Below are 25,439 nucleotides of genomic sequence, written 5' to 3'. Positions count from 1 at the left end.
GCCCAGATTGCCTCCCTGTTAGATGATGCAGGTTCGCAGCTGGCCACCGGCAGTTACCATGACACAAATTTTCAGACCGGGATGATTCATTATATGAGACCACTACAGTTCAAAATTATGTTTAGAAATCTTGCTCATTGTTTTTTTTGTCAGATGGTATACTGTATAATAAACTGCTCAAAAAAAATTAAGGAACACTTTGAAAACACACTAGATCTCAATGGGGGAAAAAATCATGCTGGATATCTCTGCTGATATGGACCTGGTAATGTGTTAGGAACGAAAGGATGGCACATCGTTTGATGGAAAAGAAAATTACCAACCTACAGAGGGCTGAATTCAAAGAAAATCAAAGTGGAAAAATGATTCAGCAGGATAGTCCATTTTGCAGAAATTCCATTGCAGCAACTCAAAATTGTACTTAGTAGTTTGTATGGCCCTCCATGTACCTGTATGCATGCCTGACAATGTCGGGGTGGGGGGGGCATGCTCCTAATGAGAAGACAGATGGTGTCCTGGGGGATCTCCTCCCAGATCTGGATCAGGGTATCACTGAGCTCCTGGAAAGTTTGAGGTGCAACCTGGCGGTGTTGGATGGACCAAAACATAATGTCCCAGAGGTGTTCAAATGGATTTAGATCAGGCGAGCGCAGGGGCCAGTCAATGGTATAAATTCCTTCATCCTGCAGGAACTGCCTGCATCCTCTCACCACATGAGGTGGGCATTGTCGTGCACCAGGAGGAACCCAGGACAGACCCAGGGTCTGAAAATGGGTCCAAGGATTTCATCCTGATTCCCAATGGCAGTCAAGGTCCCGATGTCTAGCTTGTAGAGGTCCGTGTCCCCCTCCATGGATATGGCTCCCGAGACCATCACTGACCCACCACCAAACCAGTCATGCTGAATGTTACAGGCAGCACAACGTTCTCCAGACCCTTTCACGTTTGTCACATGTTCTCAGGGTGAACCTGCTCGTCTGTGAAAAGCACAGGGCGCCAGTGGTGGACCTGCCAATTCTGGTATTCTATGGCAAATCCAAGATAACCTCCACGGTGCCAGGCAGTGAGCACAGGGCCCACTAGAGGACGTCAAGCCCTCAGGCCACTCTCAAGAAGTCGGTTTCTGATTGTTTGGTCAGAGACATTCACACCAGTGGCCAGCTGGAGGTCATTTTGAAGGGCTCTGGCAGTGCTCATCCTGTCCGTCCTTACCCAAAGGAGCAGATACAGTACCAGTCCTGCGGATGGGTTAAGGACCTTCTATGGCCCAGTCCAGCTCTCCTAGAATCTCTTCCATGCCCTTAAGACTGTGCTGGGTGACAAAGCAAACCTTCTGGCAATGGCACATATTGATGTGCCATCCTGGAGAAGTTGGACTACCTGTGCAACCTCAGTAGGGTCCAGGTATCGCCTCATGCTACCAGTAGTGACACTGACCATGGCCAAATGCAAAACTAGTGAAAGAACAGTCAGAAAAGATGAGGAGAGGAAAAATGTCAGTGGCCTCCACCTGTTAAAACCATTCCCGTTTTGGGGGTCATCTCATTGTTGCCCCTCTAGTGCATCTGTTGTTAATTTTATGAACACCAAAGCAGCTGAAACTGATTAACAACCCCCTCTGCTACTTAACTGACCAGATTAAGAGCCCAGAATTTTCATTGACTTGATGCTATACTCTGATTTAAACGTGTTCCTTTAATTTTTTGGAGCAGTATACATTGCACTGCAACATCAGTCATGAGGCAGGATGTACAGTGTCTGCATATGAATTATATAAATAGATTACAACCGGTAAAATGGCCATTTATTCTTGTATTGCTGTAGAGCCGTTACCTTAAAGAAGAATGCATTTTTGTATGGTGGAGTTTTTCAGTTCCAGATGGACGAGGCACAAAAATAAATTTGGCACTCTCAAATCAGCATCATACCAATTTCCACATAAGTCAAAGTGTGTGGAGAAAATCTTCAGCATTTAAAAATAATGTGAAAAGTGCGTTAGTGGGTTCAAGTAATGAATGTATGAATACATGAAAGTCTTTAAGAATACATTATTTGTCCTCAAAACTATAAAATATTCATACAGACCACAGAAGTGTTGATTTGTATACCAACAGGAATTTCATCACCCTTAATTAAGGTATTGGTTCAGCTTCCTTAAAATAATTTTTTATCCATTACTGTTAAGTCTTCCATTAAAAGCTTGAGACTTTGAAGAATGCAACGATTCCTTACAGCTGGCATCTTTCTGCAACTTTCAAAATCCTCAACAAGTGAAAAGGGTAACATCTCTCAAATCTTCTTATGCAGGCTTCAGGTTGAACAAACAACCAGAGAAAGCTCTGATCAAGTAATTTCAAATATCGCCGGGCTCTTTTTGTTCTGGATGGCTCATATTTTCTATTTCCTTCTCCTCTTCTTGGAGACAGCGTTACCAGTAGCCACCTTCCTTTTTTCCGCCGAAGCCGGAGAAGAGATTAGTTCATGAGGCTGCCTGCATGAAACAAAACACAAAATTGGTAAAAACAGGTTTATTCCGATGAGCAAAATCCAACCCGTGTATCAAGAAACTCACGCTTTCTCTTCAGAATCCTTCTTTTCCAGCATGGCCACAAAAAAGCCATTGGTGAGCATTTTGCTTTGGCTTGCTCTTAGACATTGTGTTAGTGGAGCACGGCCCCTTTCCGGCCATTCTGGGAGCAATGCCACAAGCCTGTAGATAAAAATAAAATAAAAATAATGATAATGCAGCATACAAAATTTAAAACTGGAAAGAAACAGCACCATGACTCAGTCAGGCCCAAATGCAGTCCTCCTCTTTGGAGCATCATTTACCTGAAGCTTTTTTCATGCTGTTGCATACATGCGGCTACAACATCCTCATTCTCTTGAGAATGCAATGAGCATGTTGAGTAAACCAGACGTTTTAAACAAGGGAAGCGAAGAGCATGTGCCAGGCACAGCTGCTGGAACCTCGCAAGGGCTTGCAAACGCTCCTCTGAAGATGAAGCAGGGGTATCAGTAAGCTCATTCAATCGACCTACAATACCTAGGAATACAGTGAACAGCAATAACTTATTTGTGACATATGCTGGCCTAGGCAATCAGATGTGTAGCATATTTAATCTTACCTGACCCACTACATGATGGGTCAAGGAGAATATATTCCACTTGACTATACTTGGGGTCCTCTGGATTGACCTTTAGAAAATCCACATGAGCCAGCTCCTGACATGTAACTCCTGCCCTAAGCAAGAGCGTGCTCATAGTAGACAGTCGTTTGGGATCAAGGTCAAAGGCAAATAGCTTCCTTAAAGAAATGTAAGGGGCAAAAAGAAGATAAAAACACTGGGGTAAAGGTAAAGAACACAAAAAACTGACCACTAAACTGACAAACCGAAATGGGGAGCTAAAAAACAAATGATAATTTAAAGTTTGATTAAATAAACTGTCATCCACCAAGCCTTATAAGCTGTTATTTGATGAACTATTGATTTACCTCAAAGTGAAAACTTCACACGCTATGATTTATGCCTCCATTTGCAACTCAGAGTACTAAAAGTGTCTCACCCACGATTACTCATAAGAGCAGCCAGATGACTAGTCTTGTTCCCAGGAGCGGCACAGGCATCAATCACATGGGCCCCAGGGGGCGGGCGTAAGAGGTATGCTGGAAGGCAACTGGCCTGCAGAGATAAAAGTTGAGCCAAAGAAAACATCAGTGCAAGAGAATACAGTCAAGCAAATATGCACTTAGAAAAGTTTCAGGCTCTGCACCCTTCAATACACAAATGTCCGTTCATCGTATTCAGGGATGCTGGCAGCATGAAAGAAAAAACACATACACTCAAACAGGAGTTTACCTCCCCACTACTAGACTGAACCCCTACAAGTTGTAGTTTACGCTGGCACCTTGTCTTGAAGTATGATGTGGCCAGCTTGGTACAGGAAGTGAGCGTGAAGATCTGTGTTACTTGGGAACACAAGGAGATCTGGAAGGTGCAAATCTGAACAGAAGTTCTTTCCAGATAGTAGCCCAAGGTCTTCCAGGCTGTGGTAGAGGATGCAAACCCATCATAATAAAAAAAAAAAAAAAATGAATGAAAGGAGGATAAGAAATTCCAAACATAAACATTAATTAAGAGACAGAAATCAGCAAATTCTACCTTTTAGCCTGCCCTTGATAGGTAAAGCCATCTCGTTTCAGGTAGTCAATTGCATCTTCTACAGTTGTTTTGAGAGTGTTGACACGGGCGTAACGTGGCAGAGGCCTACCTGTGGACAGAAAGAGATCAACCTACAACAGAGAAGGATGATGTAACAGAGCAAAGGCTAAACAAAAAGGCAGATCTATTTGAATGTTTTAAGAATGGAAAAACAAGTAGTTAAAATTTCCAGAAGCTATATAAATTATGAGCATTTACTAAAACATCCAACTAATCTGTAACATACTTTAGTATTTCGTTTTTTCTCTCCCCGGACTGTTAATTGCAAACATACCTTGATTTTCACTAACTGATTTTTGAAGGAGATCTTCATTTTGGCAGACCTTCCTTTTAACTTTAAGCTTTGCAAGTGATGCTTGCAATCTCACATGGTGCTTCATAATCAGATTTTTCCATCCACCCCCGCATTTAAGTCCCCGGCCAAATAGGTGATCATATACCAGCACCTGCAGCAAATGCAGAGAAAAGTCAGTCGTGTCTCTCCTTCGTCACTGGGAGAGCTCGAAGATTCTACACCATTTTCCTTGTTAAACAAATGGAATCCTACTCATTCACTATTTCCTACATTACAGGAGTCCTATTCAGAGTTACCATTTAATTAGAATGTGATCTTCATGCAAGTAAGCAAAACTAAACACTAACCTTCTACAAATTATGCTAATGTAACAAGTGCTGATATGGTGCAAATGTTATTCTATTTTTACAAATGTACAGGACACTGATTTCTAACTACAATAAACTCAAAACTCTTATCTTCTAAACTCTCTAATAAAGCACTATTTGTGAACAGTAATTTTTCATTTAATTGTGTGTTATATACATTAAGGGATTGCATTAACACAAAGATAATCCCAAGCTTTCCAGTGAAGCAAAAAATATTGAAATGCAACAGCTGTCTCATATGCCTCTCTCACAATCCTATGTCTGCTTTGCACAAAGCACTTTGAGTAAGCAATGGCACCCCACCGAATACATTACCTTGACAATGTTCACTTTGACCTTTTTTTCTTTCACCAGACTGGTGCCAGAGATGACCTCTTCAAGAACATCAGAATATTTAAGCGTGTTGCAGACTAAGGCATACAGCTGTTTGATGTTCTGCAAACAAAAAGTTCCCCAGGCATCAAAAACAAAATATTTCAATTAAAAACCTCTAAGTTTTATGATCATTATTTGCCTTTTTGTCCAAAAAAACAAACCATTTGAACCTGAAGTATATATTTTAACAATTTATGTTCTATAAATTCTCTCTATTTTGCCATAATTTTTATTCGTTCCTGCTTTTGCGCCCGAGTATTTTTTGCAATAAACGAATGTTAAGTGAAATAATGAACACAAGAGCATCCACTGCTTGAAAAGACTTGTTCTCCTTGATGGCATCCTTCTCCAATGCTGTCTTTGTTATTTAGTCATAGCTGCTAATACACAATGACCATCTGTGCTTCTGAACAATGAGTTAAGAGCAGTGTTAGGGAACCTTACTTTTCAAAGCTACTTGGTTACATTAGCCATTACATACCCAAAAAAAAAAAAAAAAACCCACTACATTTGTTATATACTTGCTTACAGACCGTGCATTACTTGTTTATCTTCCGTATGAAAAATTCCACATTTGATTGGCAATCAATTGTTATTAAATCCTAAACAAAAATGTGATAATTTTCTTGTGTTTTATCAATATGTTAAGTCTTTCATGTACCGAGAAGTAAATAACATCTTTCCACTTTTTCCATCCGTAAAGCAAGCCCCCAAAGGTTCACAGTATAAACACTGCGCCACCAGATTACACAATTTCAACATATCCATAGCAAATGGCTGAATGAAAACTAAACGGACACTTAGTTTTTCACACCACTGTATCTCTATCTTTTTGCCCCCTTCCTGATTTCTTATTCTTTTGCATGTTTGTCACACAAAATGTTTCTGATCATCAAACACATTTAACCATTAGTCAAATATTACACAAGTAAACACAAAATGCAGTTTTTAAATGATAGTTTTTATTATTTAGGGAGAAAAAAATCCAAACCTACATGGGCCTGTGTGAAAAGTAATTGCCCCTTGTAAAAAATAACCTAACTGTGGTGTATCACACCTGAGTTCAATTTCCGTAGCCACCCCAGGCCTGATTACTGGCACACCTGTTTCAATCAAGAAATCACTTAAATAGGAGCTGCCTGACACAGAGAAGTAGACCAAAAGCACCTCAAAAGCTAGACATCATGCCAAGATCCAAAGAAATTCAGGAACAAATGAGAACAGAAGTAATTGAGATCTATCAGTCTGGTAAAGGTTATAAAGCCATTTCTAAAGCTTTGGGACTCCAGCGAACCACAGTGAGAGCCATTATCCACAAATGGCAAAACATGGAACAGTGGTGAACCTTCCCAGGAGTGGCCGGCCGACCAAAATTACCCCAAGAGCGCAGAGACGACTCATCCGAGAGGTCTCAAAAGACCCCAGGACAACGTCTAAAGAACTGCAGGCCTCACTTGCCTCAATTAAGGTCAGTGTTCACGACTCCACCATAAGAAAGAGACTGGGCAAAACGGCCTGCATGGCAGATTTCCAAGGCGAAACCACTGTTAAGCAAAAAGAACATTAGGGCTCGTCTCAATTTTGCTAAGAAACATCTCAATGATTGCCAAGACTTTTGGAAAAATACCTTGTGGACTGAGGAGACAAAAGTTGAACTTTTTGGAAGGCAAATGTCCGTTACATCTGGCGTAAAAGGAACACAGCATTTCAGAAAAGAACATCATACCAACAGTAAAATATGGTGGTGGTAGTGTGATGGTCTGGGGTTGTTTTGCTGCTTCAGGACCTGGAAGGCTTGCTGTGATAGATGGAACCATGAATTCTACTGTCTACCAAAAATCCTGAAGGAGAATGTCCGCCATCTGTTCGTCAACTCAAGCTGAAGCGATCTTGGGTGCTGCAACAGGACAATGACCCAAAACACACCAGCAAATCCACCTCTGAATGGCTGAAGAAAAACAAAATGAAGACTTTGGAGTGGCCTAGTCAAAGTCCTGACCTGAATCCAATTGAGATGCTATGGCATGACCTTAAAAAGGCGGTTCATGCTAGAAAACCCTCAAATAAAGCTGAATTACAACAATTCTGCAAAGATGAGTGGGCCAAAATTCCTCCAGAGCTGTAAAAGACTCATTGCAAGTTCTCATAACGCTTGATTGCAGTTATTGCTGCTAAGGGTGGCCCAACCAGTTATTAGGTTCAGGGGCAATTACTTTTTCACACAGGGCCATGTAGGTTTGGATTTTTTTGCTCCCTAAATAATAAAAACCATCATTTAAAAACTGCACTTTGTGTTTACTTGTGTTATATTTGACTAATGGTTAAATGTGTTTGATGATCAGAAACATTTTGTGTGACAAACATGCAAAAGAATAAGAAATCAGGAAGGGGCAAATACTTTTTCACACCACTGTATATGTATATGTGTGTGTGTATATGTATGTGTATGTATGTATGTATATATATATATATATATATATATATATATATATATATAGATGTGTATATATATATGTTTACGTGTGTGTGTGTATATATCTATATATCATCATACAATCATGTTACGTTATTTTTAAAATGCTTCCTTTTCTTTTTCATAACTTCTTTAACACACTACTTCTCCGCTGTGAAGTGCGGGTATTTTGCTACTATATATATATATATATATATATATACACATACACACATACACATACAGTATATATACACACACACACAAGTAAAAGGCAAAGCCCTCACTGACTGACTCACTAATTCTCCAACTTCCCATGTAGGTAAAAGGCTGAAATTTGGCAGACTCATTCCTTACAGCTTACTTACAAAAGTTAAGCAGGTTTCATTTCGAAATTATACACGTAACAGTCATAACGGTCGACAACGTCCGCCATGTTAAACTCTCTTATTTGTAACCCCTATCTTCACGAAATTTGGTAGGCAGCTTCCCTGCGCTAACCGAAACCGATGTACGTACTTATTTCGGTGGTATGATACCACAGTCGGCTGCCACATTGAACTTTCCAACGGTCTTTGTTACTTATGGGCCCATCTTCAAGAAATTTGGTACGCGGGTTCCCAACGGTAACTGAATCCTATTTACATACATATATACGTCCATAGCCTGCAGTTCGGTTGCCGTGTGAAGCAGCGTTGGGTCCCCCATCCCAACGCCTCCCACGTTGTTGGCTGCCTGCCTATACAAGGCCGTCCGTCGCTCCGGTCTCCTCATTCCCTTCCTTGCTTCGCCGCGGTATTCATGTCTCCCTGCTGATAACTGCAGCCTTTTTATTTAAACCATGGCTTCTCTACCGTTTTATTGTTCGTTTATTATGATTAGTTATTGTGTAGGTATTTTAGACTTACTTTACATTGTTCAGGTGCCCATTTCCTTTATCGTTCCAACCGAACCCCCATTAACATGTCTATCGAGGTGATCACCATCAATCAAAGAACTGTCACTTACCGAGTGGTTTCCATGCCCGGAGATGGCACCTATCTTTTCCATTCTCTGTGTTACATATTGCACGGCCATATCAGGCTCACTCTTGATATCTGGAGGAACATTGTGTCTTATGTATTGAATGACCTCGACAGGTTCAAGGTGTGGACTGATGATGGTACAGGAGATAATTACACTACACAGGATATTACAACCAGAAGGTCGAACTGACAACGTGGTGTACAAAGAGATCCTTAACAAATAATTATTGGTATATTTTCCCTCAGTTTAAAAAGGTTTACTTTTGTTGTTAATATAAATTTTAAGGCAGTACTTCGCCGCTGCAAAGCATATATATATATATATATATATAGTAATCCCTCCTCGATCGCGGGGGTTGCATTCCAGAACCCCGACCCCAGCGATAGGTGAAAATCCATGAAGTAGAAACCATATGTTTGTATGGTTATTTTTATATATTTTAAGCCCTTATAAACTCTCCCACACTGTTTATAAATATTCCCTGCACAGTTATACAGCATAATCCCTTTGTATTCTCTTAGATATTAGGTAAGATTCATTGAAATTATGTATATAAACGCACTGTTTATATACAGTAAAACCTAAATATTATTTTAAAGATATTGAGTGTCTCCAATATCACATATGTTACAGCCATTACGATAAACAGGCCACCAGCAATACATATGTACAATGCAAGAAAAATAGTATACTGTACAGATTCCATCCAGACTACTGCCTTATTACGTCCACTTACAACTCGTTTTGCACCCTGGTTAAAAGGACACTGCGGCCATATATCTTATAGTCCTTTCCTACTTTTTAAATAAAAAGAATCGTAGCAGGTAAACGTTTTGGATTTGTTGAAGGAAGGGAAAAGCTACACCGCTGTAGGACCCCATTACAGCATCAATGAGGCTACGATTCTTTTTATTTAAAAAGTAGGAAAGGAATAGGCCGCAGTGTCCTTTTAACCAGGGTGCAAAATGAGTTGTAAGTGGATGTAATAAGGCAGTAGTTGGGATGGAATCTGCTTTAGGGATTTGGATTGAAGAAAAATAACGGCAGCGCTACACAGTTGCCTGAAGTGGCTCCTTTAGAAGGGCTGTAACGCTCTCCTTTGTTGTGCAGTAAAATAAAACTCATTGTTATCGGACAAGTCGTGTCATTGTTGGTGAGTAACCATAATTAATTTTCTACTTACAGTACTTAGTACATGTATGTATGTTTAGTGTCACTGTACACACATTTACTGTATACAATTTTTCTTGCATTGTGCGTATTTATTGCTGGTGACCTGTCTATCATAATGGCTGTAACATATATGAAATCGGAGACACTCGATATCTTTAAAATAATATTTAGGTTTTACTGTATATAAACAGTGAGTTTACATACATATTTTCAATTAATCTTACCTAATATCTAAGAGAATACATAGGGATTATACTGTATAACTGTGCAGGGAATATTTATAAGCAGTGTGGGAGAGTTTATAAGGGCTTAAAATATATAAAAATAACCATACAAACATATGGTTTCTACTTCGCGGATTTTCACCTATCGCGGGGGGGTCTGGAACGCAAACCCCTGCGATCGAGGAGGGATTACTGTATATAGGTTTCTATTACTGGATTGCATGCAACACTCTTTTCTTTTTGGCTGTGCAATTGAGCCCTACATTTGCTTCCTGTCTTACAACAGGCCTATTCAATCAATGGCCCCCAGGCCAGATATGGCGCTCAAATAGATTTTTACTTGAATTTTGATCGGTTTTGACAACTAACTAAAAAAGAAAAATAATTTTCATTTTGTAGGCACTTATCAGGCCTAAATCATGTGTCAATTACTCTAACTTGTCCCATTCTATCAGTGCTAACTAGTCACCAAAACAGAAACAATATCCTCAAGACAGGTACAAAAAGATACAAGTTAGTTCTGGTTACTGTGGAATAAGAGCTTCTCGGTGATGAAGGTATATTAACTTCAGAGGTATTTCATGATGAGTGTCAGCACAAAATACATTTTTGAAACCAAATCTAATTCAGCAATTTCTAACGCATTTTAAAACTCTTTTGTAATTATAAAACTAACTAAATATACTGAAACGAGAAGTTACTTTTTTAAACCTCTGAATAAAATGGCTGCTTCACTAGTGTCATGTTCATAATTTGCAACCCCCGATAACTAATTAAATAGTCCTGCTTTACCCTTGGTGCTGCTGTGATGATCACTGGCTCCCCGTGACCCGAAACTTGACCGACTTTTGTTCAGTTCTTTTTAATTTAATGCAACCTACGCACTATTCCTCACTAGCTGCCACCAAGCAACGGAGTAAGTGCGTGCACGATGTTGCTGAATTAACGGAACACTTCTGTGAAATACTGTAATCCAGAACTTTTATTTAACTAGCTGTGCTACCCGTATAAAATGGGTTTAAATTTAAGTAATCAATGTAGACCTTGTATTAATGTTTGCTTTGCACCATGCAATGCACATGTCTCTGTTATATGCCACTTGGTATAGTATTCGTAAAAGCGGCGCAAACGTTTGTATTGACATAGCAACCGGATGGACACACAGACATTTATCCTTTTATTAAAGTGGATTGTCGGAGTGTCAGGAATACGCTGCGGTAGTCAGTAATCTGACAACGTAACTCAAGTTACTTTTAACAGGTTTCCAGCAACACTAGTTACGAGTACATGCTTTTTTATATGGCTTATTTTAAGCTTGTCGTTGTCGAAATTAACATATATATGCATACTGATAAATGAATTAGCGATTAAGAAGAAAAGTGTATAACAAAAGACTGCAAATGAAACTTTCTCACTCCGGGCCACTGATACGTGCATACGGTCACGGCCGTGAAACCAACTGCTTTCAAGAGGTTTCATTATACATTGAATGGCGGAAAAAACGTTACGGCATCTTACCCGAAATCCACTGTTGTATACGAGCGTCTTCACCGCTGCCTCATTCCTCTCCAGTCTTTCCAGAATATCCGCGGCTTTCGCGTACACTGACATGCTTGCACTCCAAATAACAAAACCCACGTGTCTACTTCTTGTAGCGCTTTACGACTTGTCGTAAAATCTGGCAGGCACTATAATTGCGGTGTATATGGGTGCATTACCGCCGCCAACTGGACTGGAAGGTGGCCCAAAGCATGGGGTGAAAGGTAACACATGTATTTGCTCTTGGTGAAGCCCAGTCTTCTGTTTGACTTAAATTCAAACATCCCTATGAATTCCAAAACTAGTATTTGCATAACTAAAATGAATTCTTAGTTTAAAATTATTAAACCCCAATGTGTTTTGGATATCTTGCAGATGTTTTTGTCTCACTATATGGTTCACAATGTAGCTTTACTTGTATTATTCATTCTTTATTACAACAAAATTCATAAGACATAATCTTGTATTGTGTTTTCTATTTAGGTGTAAGAATGATTGAGCATTGTACATCCTAATTTGAGATGCATCAGAATAACATCTAGCTTTACACCCTACTATGACAAATCCAACTGTTTATGAATATTATATTGATTTTTCAAGCCAGGCATACACTTCATAACATCCACTCTAAGTAGAACCCCAATAATAAAACTCACATCCCACTGGTCCTCCCATTCTACCTTAACACTCTCTCTCTCACAAGTCATTAAACAAAATTTCTCCATTTTGCAGACTGGTCCTTCCACAGGAGGCTTTTGTTCCTAACCATCTCTTGATCTTCTATTTATTTAACATTTGCAAACGTTTCATCCACAACTCACGTCACTGGGAGAACCACACACATGATATATACATATATATATATATATATGTACTGTATATATCACTGACTGAAACTCTGCAGCATCTATTCTTTCAGTGTTTAGTTCCTGTGCCGTTAACAAATGGATTGCAATCTGAAACTTATATATCATTTGCACTAAAATTGTTATTATTTGCTGTTGTTTACAGTATCTTTCTACTTTTAAATAATAATTATTATAAGTATTATTTCAATAATATTTTACACAGTGTTTAAAGCTGCTGTTCTGCAGCTATAGGGACTTCATTTAAAATTCCATCAATGTGAATGGAAACTGTGGTCCTGGAGCGCTACCGTGCCAGCAAGTTTTCATTTTACCCTTTACTTAATTATTGACCAGTTGCTGCTGCTAATTAACTCTTTTGTATTATTTTTATTTGACTTAATATTTAACACTCTGACCTCCTGTTTCTCTTTTCCTTAATTAGCAGCCAAAAAATAATGAGATATAAAATGAGCCAACACATGTAATGTGTCCAACATAAAATATGTGAAAATAAAGAAAGGTGAAGGTCTCGATAATTTTGATCTGCTCAGGTCCAGAAAGTATTTTAATTGTGCTCTTACAAGAAAGACAATCAAAGGTTTTGGAAATGTCTGCTGTGGCAGAATGAGAGCACCAACAAACAATGGAATAATATAAAAGGTTAAATTAACAAGAAGAATTAACATCTAATTAAGAAACTGGTTGGAGTCAAACTGGTTGGAGAATGAGGCCCCGACTTAGCTGGTCATCTGTTGGCTCACTTCACATCTCATTTCTGTTTGGGTGCCATTTAAGGAAAAAATGAAGCAATTCAGAGTATTGAATCTTAAAAAACAAGTCAATTAAAATGATGAGAAAAGAAGTTAATTAACAGCAAAAACTAGTCACTAATCAAGAAAAGGGTTAGAATGAAAAACTCGCTTGCCACAGTAGTGCTCCATGACCAGAATTGTACACCCCTGCTCTAGATGTTCCAGCTTCCTTCTCCACCCCAAAGATATGCAGGTTACATTATTTGATAATTAGAACATTCTTTTTGGGAAAAGTTACTAAAATATGCTTTAGCTTGCTTATTAGAAAACAAATTAAATAATAAAATGTATGAATTAAAAACTTTGCACACAGATCCAAATGGATACATCTGTTAATTAACACCATTTCAGAATTATTGAATATTTGAGGACACTGAAACTGGCTAAAATTGGCACATACTCATTTCCCCATCTTATATAAATGTTTTTTTTTCTCTTTTTTCATGACTTCACCAAGTCACTACTCTTCTACTGTACATGGAATAAGACTTATGAGTAATTGGGAAACATTAGTGTTAATAATGGCAGAATCAAGCCCACCCAATCAAATCACACAAGTATGAGTGCCATCGATTTTTGGAGTTGCCACCGAAACTAACCTGCACCCTGTCAGTGCGGGAGCGAAACATGGAGGTCCGCGCCAGACACGCTAATCTTTGCGCCACCCTACCACAGTAAGAAATGGTCGCGCTCTCTGTACGTAACAAGCGCGTTTTGTGACGTCACTACGGGTACGCAGACGTGTTCACTCAAGCGTCTTTTCTGACGAGCTCGTTCTCGACACTGTTTTCGCTAACGTGGCAGAAAGCGTCTCGATGAACATGGAGCTGGCGTTTCTCATTCCCGTCTCTGTGGTACTGGGCGCACTTGTACTGTTGGTGGTTGTCACTGTTGGAAAGAAATGGGGTCAGTCAATGCAGACAGAGGAACAAAGCAAGGAACGATCTGGTAAGCGATTCAATAATCGGGAAATGTCACGCACTGCGTCCCGGTCTTAAATGGAAAGAAGTGTATTCAGCAGGGAAAATCGTGTATAGGGAGAACAGTCCCTGCCGAACTCCAGGCCGTCAAGCTATATGGATAGGATGACGTTTCCCAAAAGTGTGACTTCTCTTAAATACATACCCTACTCGGTGTAGGAGTTGGGGTTTTCAAAGTAAATATTTTCTGTTGGTCAAAGTACATCGTTCATCCGAGGCTAGCCAAGCAGCTCCATATAGTCAGGGTTAATCTACAGGTGAACAGTCATACCACGACACGATCATGGTTCAGTCTTCCAAGGAATATACAAATTAAATTCCAATTCCGTCGTAGAAACCCCTTGCCTAGTCACATGTTCATACACTTTTTTATTGTAAGATCGCGGGGAGTCAGGGGCTAGCCAGTAAAGGAGAAGATCCCATCCCATCCCATCCTATCCTGGGAGGACGGCTGCACACCACACAAGTTCCAGAACCAGACTTGGACTGGACTGAACCCAGGCCATATCAACGCCGATTTGAAGTCACTAATTAACCTATAAAAGAAATCCTTGGGACTAGAGAATTAGAAGTATTTGCCCACTACAAATTAGTGTAAGACAAATCTAAATGAGTTTAACCCCTTATGCAATGAAAGGTTTTTAACATTATTGCAAGAATATTATATACCCAAAAAGAAACGGCTATTATTCGTTTATTGTTAAAAATAAAAACCGTGGCGAGTACAACACTTCGATTTTTTTTAGAATAAACGAAATATTTGTTTACAGCAATATCCGCTGAGTAAAAAAAATGGGTACTTTTAAGATATCTTTCCCAAAAACGTGATTTTACAGTATATAACCAATACCTCTTATGATGCACAACCCTGGAATTAAGTTTCTTTTGTTCCCCAATCTGTCCGCTATAGTGGCACCAAGTTTAGATGATCCCATAAGTTAAATTGTTCAGTACAAGACGTGTCTGTGTTTGGATCCCTTTCTGGAAACATTTACAGCAGTCTGTTTTACCTAAATAAGCTCACAAAACAAGTATTTCAGTTGCAGTTGCAATTTTTTTTTTTTTGGAGAAAAAATTAACACAAACACTTTATATGATTCTGAAGCAACAAGTAAGCAGTTTGTAACTCCATATATAACCATGTACTCATCCAAACCTTCACTTCAAAAATTTTTTTTTCATGCACGTCCTTGAAATAATTTCATTTACCACTAGACACTGAGGAAACTTACATTTTGTACACTAGATTGTGGTTTTTGTGCTAGAATTCACCCATCCTCTCCTGCCGTCTGTTGCAGTTGCCCTACAGAAGTCCAGTGCATGATTTATTTATTTTATGCTTTGTGCCCCACACCCTATCATCTACGGTGGAGGAGCAAAAGCTTTAGAATCGTCAAAAATTTCAAGCTCTTGACATTTTAGGGTCTGCTGATACCATTGATATCTCAATGATGAGTGTGTATCTGTCTGTGTGTGTGTCTCAGTTTTGTGAGGAAGGTCTAGACCTACAACAGCTGAAAGGAAAAATACCAAACTCGAAAATTAAGCCTGTTATGAGATGACGATGTGCTGATTAGTTTTTGAGCCAAATCGTACAAGAGAAAGAGGAACCCTCAAATACCGTAATTCAGCAGTTATGGTAATTATGAATTCTTCTCATCATCTGCTATTGTAATGACCCTTTTTATGTTCAGAAAGATCAACATCAGAGCAGTAAGTAATTACTGAAATGTTATAGAATAGTTTAGGTAATTTGATTGGTAGGGTGCAAAGCCTACTGACACTCATGTCCGAATTTTTCTTGTTGTTGATTTTTTTTTTTGCATTTCAGGTCTGGAATAAACTAAGTACATGCATTTTCATACCAGCTTCTTCCACTGCAGGGGTTCGGGATGGGGACAATACCTTTGCCAGTAGCTCTTGTCGGAGGGCAGGAAATGTGCATCCCTGAGCACAGAGCTAGTCAAACAGACACATGCAGCTAAACCAATGTTTCTCAGCCACGTTTGAGGAGGCCGTTGCCAGCTCGCTAGCATTTGAGACTTGCTTGTAGTATAATCCACCCCCCACAATGTCACCGCAGGGATCAACACAGCCTCGTGAGATGTTTTATCCTCCCATTTCCATGCATGCTTCCTTCAACCTCCCTGACCCCCCCCCCCAAAGCCACTGTTCAATTTTATTTCTCTTTTGTAATCAAGTCCATTTCTCCTTACCCCTGGGTTAGTGTTGGTAGGGGAGCCAGGGATGAAGCAAGCACAATTAGAACTTGGATAAACAATGCTTAACAGTGCTATCTGTCCCTTCAGTGGAAGAGGGGTGGGGATTATACAGTAAAAGGCACTAACTGAAACTTATGGTTGCGACACAGCAAAATGCAATTGGACTTTTATCTTGTGTGCAAGTTTGAGAGGCACAAGTACAGCATAACAATTACTCATTGGCATGCTAAGAATCTGTTGATGTGCTCCCAGGTTGAAACTGAAAGAGCACTGCTCAGAAAGTTATGGTAATTATGGTGATCGAACCCATGATGCTTGAACTTTAAAACTGTATGCATCAACACTTCAAAGTCACGCTAAGCAGTTGTTACAAATTATACATTGCCTTGAATCTTTCATCAAATATGTCTTTGCTGAGAATCTGACTTGAGCTTTTGCATAATGATGCATAAAGATGACCTGTTGTTGCATAGGCATATATTTGTTGCCATTTAGCCACAGCAGTGACATGTAGTAGAAATGGTCAATTATAGGCAACTCAACATCAGAGGTAATAAGCCTTTGAATGTATGCTGCTTGACATAGGTGAGATATATGAGCGGTGGCATGCTACTCACCTTGGGGAATATGTGTGCAAATCACATATTTGAATAGTAAAAGCAGAAAACATGGAAACTTGTGATTTATTTGAAAGAAGACCCCTTTGGGTATGTAAAAATACCATTATAGCTTTTGATTTACTTGTGGGGTTTTTTTTTTTGCATCATACACAAACAACTTTGAAAAACGGCAATGTCCCATCGGCAGGACACCTCATTCATAAGTGGTCAAATAGCTTGTTTAGTTTTACAGTATATGGGTTTGTATGTGTAATGTGCATCCCTAGAACTCGAAAATTAGTTTAACTCATTTTTCCAATTTAACTCGAGATAAAAAAATTTTAAATTAATTTTTACATATTTTTTATTATTATTACAAGAGTAGAGTTTTAATTAGGTTTTGCTTGTTGAACACCATTGATAAAGTCCCATGGTGCCATCTGTTTTTTATGGATGCCAACTTGATCTTTGACTTTTGACTGTGCATTACTGTCCTACCCACACAAGAAAACCTGTATCCGTCTCATTTTGGGTATGTTGGGGGTTAAACATTGTCCCCTATAAGATTCTTTGTGCATGGATTTGTTTTCATCTTCTGTTTGTTTTTTTTGTTCAGAGAAGAAAGCAAATGGAACGGTTGGCAGGACAGCTGCATCTAAAAAGCAAACCAAACAGCAGCGTCTGCGGAAGGAACGACCTCAGCAGCATGCTTTCTCCCATCAACTTCTTGCTGCCTCACTCAAGGTAAATGCAATTCCATTTGCTGGTGATAGTTGTTACTTTTGTTATTATTATTGGTTTATATTTGGCAGTGTTCTATACCCAAGGCAATTTTCAAGATTGTGCTGCAATAATTGTTTCCAAGTATGTTATACAACTGGAGCACAGGCAGGTGAAGTGACATTTTGTGTCAGATGTGGAAACTGAACTGGAAACCTTAGGGTTTAAATTTATTATCCTAGTCGCTAATATATTTGTAAATGAAGGTAAAACTGTATTTCCGCATTCCCCTTGATTTTATGTAAAATGTTCTGTCTACGCCAGGTTAAGTGAACACCATTTACCGTCTAAATACAGAATAAGGTTTATATTGTTCTTGTACACTATCTGTCCTACATCTTCTGAATTTGTTTTGTTTTTCTTTCTCCCAGTCTTATTTCACAGCATAGTTACTGTTGAAATGAAATTTCTTTTGTCAGGACAACAAAGGAAGCTGATATGACATTAAGAGTCCATTGTGTATTGGTGATTGTCAAATTTGCCAGCTTTCTACTTTTTTGATATGTTGTCTTCTTTTTATCTTCCAGGCCCACAGTGGAAATATTTCCAGTCTGGATTTTAGCAGCAATGGCAAGTACTTAGCATCATGTTCTGAGGATCGCACTATTAGAATATGGGGCACAAAAGACTTCCTGGAAAAAGAACATCGTTGCATCCGTGCCAATGTGGAGTTAGATCATGCTGTGTTTGTGCGGTTCAGCCCAGATTCAAGGTATATTATGGGCTGATAATATCTGAACTCAAAGGCACTTTACTATTTGCTTTCAGTGTCATAATAAATCAATGCTGAAGAAATATTAATCCACCCGTTTGAGTATTTTGCATAAACTAAACACTGCAGTTAGGCAGTTCTTTTGAATTCCCTCAGCAATCTCTATATATCAAATCAGGATCCTGATGCTGCCAGCTAATTCCTCTGTGTTTCAGAGCCTTCATTACATGGCTGGCCAATGGGGAGACAATCCGCATCTTTAAGATGAGCAAGAAGGAAGATGGCTCCATCACATACATTGCTTCTCCAGAGGAATTTTCCCAGAGGCACAAAGCTTCAGTTATTAACATTGGCATAGCAGATACAGGTAAGAGAGGAGGCTTTCTTGTGCATCTGTTAGGTATAGGAAAATTAAAAAAAAATTAAACCTAAAGTTTGTTTTTTTTATTTGATGTGTATAGCATCAATGTTTACAAAAATGTTGACAAGATGCAAATCTAGGAATATTTTAAAATTGTATTATGTGCATATATGATCAGAGATTAAAATATTTGTTAAATTGCTAACCTCTCCTACAAGACAAGTGCTTCTAAATTTATATTTTTGAGTTTGCTTTTAGTTATTTTTATAGCTTCTAAAACCTGTGCTGCTTCATATACCTTCAGTGCAATTACCAAATATCTTTAATATTGCATGTTTTCTCCAGTTTCCTCCGTTTGTTTTGTTTTAAATTTTGGTTTATACATTAAAACCATAACACCCCATTTTTTATATTGTTTCTTCCTAAGAAAATAGATTCTACTACTCTTCACATTTTTTTGTAGTTATTCAGAATGGGATGCTAGATTCAGTTCATGTTGACCAATAAGCCTGTTAAAAAGAAAAAAAAATTAAACATTTCCATAATTCCATACTTATTACAATATTTTAAACTTTTTTTTTTTTGCCGTCTTTCATAATACTCCCATTCTGCCAGCATGTCTGGTTTTTAAGCAGTAATTTTCTCTCTTCTGCATTTCTTTTCCTACACAATCAAAATCTCATTTTACCCTAGGGAAGATTTAATTATATTCATCTATTCTTACTCAGTTTTTGTTTCTGTTTTGTTTTTTTAATTCCAAGAAGGACAGTCTCTTCACCATTCCTTCTCTTCTGAATCCTACACCTTATATGTATGTTTTTCATTACTGACACTTTTTAGCAAACAAAGTTCCAGTGTTAACTGTTTTCCAATATTTGCTTTATTAAAGAATACTCTATCTGATCACATCAGGTACCCCATATTGTTCCTAGTTATGGCCAAAAATTCTTTAGTCATGTTTTTATGGAGAAAGAAGGTAACACAGTTACTGATACAATAAGTTTTGGTGGGGACCAATGCAATTCAAAAGCAAACAATATCAAAATGTCCCGGGGGACAAAAAAACTTTGATTACTCATGTTGCATTATTCACACTTCAAATATTCAGGGACACAATGTCACAAACATGTATCTTTGCTAAAATATTGTTAAGTAAACCATTACCAGAAAATACAACTGGATATCTGACAGGTGGATTATGCAACACTGGCATTTTATGATTCTTTTTTCCTTAATTTTGTTTGCTGCTTTTCAGTGTTTGCCCCCCACTAACACCTATTGTATCAGTAACTTTGTTTCCTTTTGATTTTCATAAAAACATTTTATTTACAGTATTTCTCAGCTGTAAGTACAAACAAGACAGGGTCTGCTACGGATTAAAAAAAAAGGTATTTTTTGGTGGAATATTCCTTTAACTCATCTTTTTTCTTTTTCTCCTGAATGCACCCATTAGACTCATTTCACAAGTGCCTTGAGCATGGGAAAGGTGCTATATAAATAAAGTCTATTATTATTAATTATTATTACTTGTGTTTTAGTTCCGAATTCCATCATTTATTTTAAGTTCAATATTTTTTTCAACCAGTCATGGTTGAGGTGTTAATGGTTTAGTGGTTTAACTTGAGTGTTTATAATTATTTAATTGTAGATGCTTTTTAATTGGCTCTGTTTTTTCATTACCTTTAACTGTTATTTTTTTTTTTACTGTTAAATTATTTTTTTCTCCACAGTTACAAATTTTGTTTAGAAGAACTGTTGTTGTTGTTAATAATAATAATAATACTGCTACTACCATACTGGGACAAAATTACTACCTACCCCACTTCCACCTTAGAAAATTGCCTTGGTGGGGTAGATATTGCACAATGTCATAGGGAAACATTTGATACTATGTGATTCCATACCATGTCAGATGGCCGTTTGTTACACCAACCTTTTTGACTTTATTACCAGATACTAGTGCCCTTGTTCTAAGTGTCCAATCTGTATCACTGTTTTTTGAATAATATATTTTGCTAATTTGATAGATTTTCACCACTACACATGCAGATAACACGTGCAGATCAATAAACTAAAATACTTAAATTTGTAGACTGCAGAATCTGATACAGTTTCCTATAAAGCTGTAATGTATGGCAGCTTTCACAAGACAATGCAGCTCAATTAGTTTTGCTTAGTGAAAATTGCTCTAGTGAAATGATGGTTAATAGTTTTTTGTTTTGTTTCAATAAATGTTGAACGTTCAGAAAGAGTTGAGGAGTGTCTTGTTTTTGAATGATTCTTGTATCTAATTTTAGGAAAATTCATTATGACTGCCTCCAATGATACGACCATCCTCATCTGGAACTTAAAAGGGGAAGTTATGGCTTCTATTAATACCAATCAGATGACAAATGCATATGCAACAATATCACCTTGTGGACGGTAAGCAATATCTTTCAAAATGAATGACATTCTGTCAGAAACGTGATGCAAGCTTAATATTTTGTGAGCAATATGAATATTCAGTTTTTCAGCTCTCTTCATGTCTTCTCTGCCCATACTATCCACCTAATGCAGTACACTCTGTCAACACAGCTAGTAAAGTTTGTTTTTTTTTATCTTGAAATAATACGCATATTAGGGAGGTGCAGTGATGTAGTGGTTCATACGACTGCCTTACAGGTGCCAGGACAGGGGTTAAATAAGTCCTTGTTTACTGCCTGTGTGGAGTTAGCAAGTTGTATTGTGTGTGCCTGTGTATTTTACTCCCCCATCCCAAAGACAAACTACTGTAGTTAGTTAACTAGTGCCTCCAAATTGGTTCTGTGTGACTTGGTATATTGAGCTTCATTCATGGCTGATTTCTGTCTAGTATTTCATTCTGCCAAGATTTGCTTTGGCTACTTATGACCCAGAATTAGAATATGAGGACTCACAAAATAAATGAATGATTATGAATATGAATTAATTTGCAGATTATGCATATGAAACATTTGCTAACCATAAAACCTATTAGTTTTCAGAACATTTATTAATGTATCAGAAATGTGCTGAAAATTCATAGCCAAATTCATATATTAGAGTTTGAATACAATAGATGGTGCATGAGGGTACAGGAAATATTATATTGGAATAATTTGTAAAAAATACAATAAAATAAGTTCTGTGTGGAAAAAATCCGTTCTTTTGCCAAGTTGAAAAATTAAACATTTGCTCTTTCTAGTAAAAAGATCACTTGACACACTTCATACTAACTCATTCTTAGATAGATAGATAGATAGATACTTTATTAATCCCAAGGGGAAATTCACAATGTATGTATATATATATATATATATATAATATATATATAATATTATGCATTACTTTTAGGTTTGCACTTTGCTTTGATGCTCATTGACTTTCATTTTTTGGCAGGTTTGTGGCATCTTGTGGTTTCACACCTGATGTGAAAGTATGGGAAGTGTGTTTTGGGAAGGGTGGTGACTTCAGGGAGGTGACACGCGCTTTTGATTTGAAGGGTCATTCTGCTGGTGTCCACTACTTTGCCTTCTCGAATGATTCTCGGCGGTAAGTTCTACATTCGTACTTGTAATTCTGATGTCCTGTGTATATAAAGAAAATATGGCTTATCCATGGTATGTTCAAGCTATGTCCAAAAGTAAATGTAAACAGATGTGTACTGATTTATATGTGAAGCAATAAGTGGAAGAAATCATACTGTGGTTGCATTCTTTAATAACTATCTGCACAGCTTCCTTTCTGTAACTAAAAAGAGCTACTTACATGTATTTAATCATGAATGTACTAATGCTCCATGCCTCTTATTTTGTAGAATGGCAAGTATTTCCAAAGACAACACGTGGAAGCTATGGGACACTGATGTGGAATACAAGAAGCAGCAGGATCCTTACCTTCTCCTGACTGGCAACTATACAGTAGTAGAGCCATGTCGCATAGCTCTTTCTCCAGATGCCCGTGTTGTGGCCATCTCCTGTGGCAATGACATGGCCCTTTACAATACTGAAGATGGCAAACTGGAGGAAGAATTCCAAAATGTCCACAGTGAGGATATCTCTGACCTGCGGTTTGATATTAATAGTCGATTTGTGGTGACCACCGGGGACCGTGTTATCCGTGTATTTCACAACACTCCTGGGTACCGTGCTGCTATCCGTGATATGGAAAAAATGCTGAAAAAGGCATCAAACAGTTGTATGCGCCAGAGACTACAACAGCAGATCAAAGAGGCTAAAAGTGCCTTGAACAAAGTTTGCAACAGCAGACAATAGGGACTTGACCCATTTTGGTCACAAAATCAGAAATGGCTTTTGTGATGTCCTTAAGTTTGCGGGACAAACATCATGTCTTTGTTTTAAATTGATCGCATTTCTAATAAAAGTGCATTGGTATTGCACATAAATGAGACAAGAGCTGCCTGTATTTTACTTGAAGGGACAGGGGATCTACCTCAGATTATACATACAGATTATGAAATATTAGTAATAAAAATTAGTGCATATAGGATGTTTGTGGAGGAGAGTTAAATATCCATTGAAATGGGAAACCCAGATATGTAAATATATTTGGAGTAAAAGTAACTTAAAAATCACACCTTCATTTTGCATAAAGATGTTTATAGAATATTACTATTAACACATGGATATCTTATGCGTTTCATTTTTGGTGCTGAGGGGAATGCAGATGTAATGAATAATGCTACTGCCACACAGCTCCTGGGGCCATTATTGTAAGTGTCTCCCAGTAAATTTCTGATTATTCTTACTATTACTGCACAGTCAGCCATGTTACATTAATTTATAACTGTACATTTCTAGTGTGAGTGCAAGTGGACGTTGGTGTGTGTCTGTCTGTCTGACTGTCCTGTGATGCACCAGCACTGGTCCAAGATTGGTTCCTGCAAGTCTAAAAATTGGATTATAAAATTAAAAAAAAAATGGATGAATGGATATTTTTGGAATTGCTGAAATAACTCGGTGCTCCAATTAAAATGTTCATAGCCTAAGTTTACACTTTCCAATTTGAGCTCATCTTAATACTTAACTAAGGTGGATATCAATAACTAATATACTAAGTTTTTTAAGCTGTTGTTTGGATTATTTTTAATAATTTGTATTTTTCATCAAAATGGTACTTTTTATGGCAGGCACAATAAATATTTTTAAGAAATTACATAGAACAGCAATATTAGTTACCCATCCATTAACTTTCAAAGGAGCCCATATGACTCACCTTAGAAATGCTGGAAGTGTACCTGCCCTCCTTCCACAGTGATAAGTTACAAATATAAATAATGCAGTCTTTTTCAGAACCCCCTTACTGTATAAGATCTGTAGTATACTAAGCAGGAATGATATTATTCCTTTTTCTCTACTTCCTAATATCCTACTTAGAAATATGCATGAAAACTAGTCCTTCATGTTCCCAGTTAAAGAAAACTTTAAAGACATGAGTATTCATCAAAGGACAGGTAGTTGTTAATTGGTTTTAAAATGTGCTTGTTGTATGTGTGTAGATACCTGTACCCAGTGCTGCTGGGATATGTTCAGGCTCCACATGACCTTGAACTGGATTAATAAGGTCCAGGAAAAGGGTGAATGATAAGGTCTCTTAATCCCAGTGCAGGCACTGCCCAATGCTAAGGAAGAGGTGTCAAGAAACGCATATTAAGGAGGGGCAGATGCCAACATTAAGAAATTTGAGACGTTTCTGTTTTATCATGTGGTGGGTGCGGCAACGCAATATCAGCACATGCTCCTGACCTCTCATTTCCTCTGTTGTACACTGTACATTAGCATAATTACATTAATTATATACCGAGTTACACACACAAATGAATCATGAGCATATGCACAAATAGAGTAGTTTTTTTAACACAAATTTGTCAAATAATTCAGCCAAATGTTCAATTCCACTATAATCTCATGAAAAAAGAAATGCCTAATTTTAAAAATAAAAGTACAAAATATTTTGTTTTCATACTAGTTTCACACAAAAGTGAGATTTTTCTCCCCAGGGGACTACTTTTACTTCACAAGCCGTTCACAAAACAAATGTGTAACAGCTGCCTTCATAGATGTATGCATTGGATAAAATGTTAAGCAGCATTACAGAATAAGAATAGTTTTGTAATATCATACCTAAAGTAATGTGCTGTACCAGACATTTTAAATGGAAAACTATTTTGCATGGCAGCAAAAAATAAAACAAAACTAATACCATCACTTGTAATGGGCTCCTAAAATCTGGTAGCAATTATACTAGACTCTACTGTATCTGTACAGTCCTTGTGAGCTAACATTATTTTTGTCAAGGGATGGTTCAGAATTTGCTCCCCGCACTGTTAGTATAAGTTCTGGTAACTTCCATCCAGAATTAGATGATCTTTGACAAATGGCGGATGTATCTGAATATTTGAGAATAATCAGAATTGCATCTGCAGCCAAC

The 25,439-nt window shown here is 37.9% G+C and overlaps 2 protein-coding genes across 2 annotated transcripts; one reads left to right on the top strand and one right to left on the bottom strand.

Annotated features, from left to right (window-relative positions):
• Nucleotides 1–1,675: 1,675 nt before the first annotated feature.
• Nucleotides 1,676–11,794, bottom strand: nsun5 (NOP2/Sun RNA methyltransferase 5). Its single transcript, XM_039756877.1, has 10 exons — nucleotides 11,655–11,794; nucleotides 5,202–5,321; nucleotides 4,498–4,669; nucleotides 4,164–4,272; nucleotides 3,910–4,048; nucleotides 3,568–3,683; nucleotides 3,129–3,307; nucleotides 2,833–3,046; nucleotides 2,573–2,710; nucleotides 1,676–2,491 (listed from the first exon to the last, which is right to left on the bottom strand). The coding sequence occupies exons 1-10, from the start codon at nucleotides 11,745–11,747 to the stop codon at nucleotides 2,398–2,400; spliced, it is 1,374 nt and encodes a 457-aa protein (XP_039612811.1). The 5' UTR covers nucleotides 11,748–11,794; the 3' UTR covers nucleotides 1,676–2,397.
• Nucleotides 11,795–14,047: 2,253 nt separating this feature from the next.
• tbl2 (transducin beta like 2) lies at nucleotides 14,048–23,402 on the top strand. Its single transcript, XM_039756876.1, has 7 exons — nucleotides 14,048–14,283; nucleotides 17,753–17,880; nucleotides 18,444–18,628; nucleotides 18,844–18,995; nucleotides 21,287–21,413; nucleotides 22,389–22,541; nucleotides 22,807–23,402. Exons 1-7 carry the CDS (start codon nucleotides 14,151–14,153, stop codon nucleotides 23,261–23,263), a joined length of 1,335 nt encoding a protein of 444 aa, XP_039612810.1. The 5' UTR covers nucleotides 14,048–14,150; the 3' UTR covers nucleotides 23,264–23,402.
• Nucleotides 23,403–25,439: the final 2,037 nt, after the last annotated feature.

This window comes from Polypterus senegalus, chromosome 6, assembly GCF_016835505.1.
Source record: "Polypterus senegalus isolate Bchr_013 chromosome 6, ASM1683550v1, whole genome shotgun sequence".
NCBI classification, from domain to species: Eukaryota; Metazoa; Chordata; class Cladistia; order Polypteriformes; family Polypteridae; genus Polypterus; species Polypterus senegalus.
This window is presented reverse-complemented; position numbering and strand designations above follow the sequence as displayed.

Excerpts from the sequence above, each read along its gene's own strand:
- tbl2 (XM_039756876.1), top strand. The coding sequence starts at position 14,151 with ATGAACATGGAGCTGGCGTTTCTCATTCCCGTCTCTGTGGTACTGGGC. Across the intron at positions 17,881-18,443 it reads TTCTTGCTGCCTCACTCAAG|GCCCACAGTGGAAATATTTC; the intron begins GTAAATGCAATT and ends TTTATCTTCCAG. Across the intron at positions 18,629-18,843 it reads CGGTTCAGCCCAGATTCAAG|AGCCTTCATTACATGGCTGG; the intron begins GTATATTATGGG and ends TCTGTGTTTCAG.
- nsun5 (XM_039756877.1), bottom strand. The coding sequence starts at position 11,747 with ATGTCAGTGTACGCGAAAGCCGCGGATATTCTGGAAAGACTGGAGAGG. Across the intron at positions 5,322-11,654 it reads TATACAACAGTGGATTTCGG|AACATCAAACAGCTGTATGC; the intron begins GTAAGATGCCGT and ends TTTTGTTTGCAG. Across the intron at positions 2,711-2,832 it reads CAGCATGAAAAAAGCTTCAG|GCTTGTGGCATTGCTCCCAG; the intron begins GTAAATGATGCT and ends TTTTATCTACAG.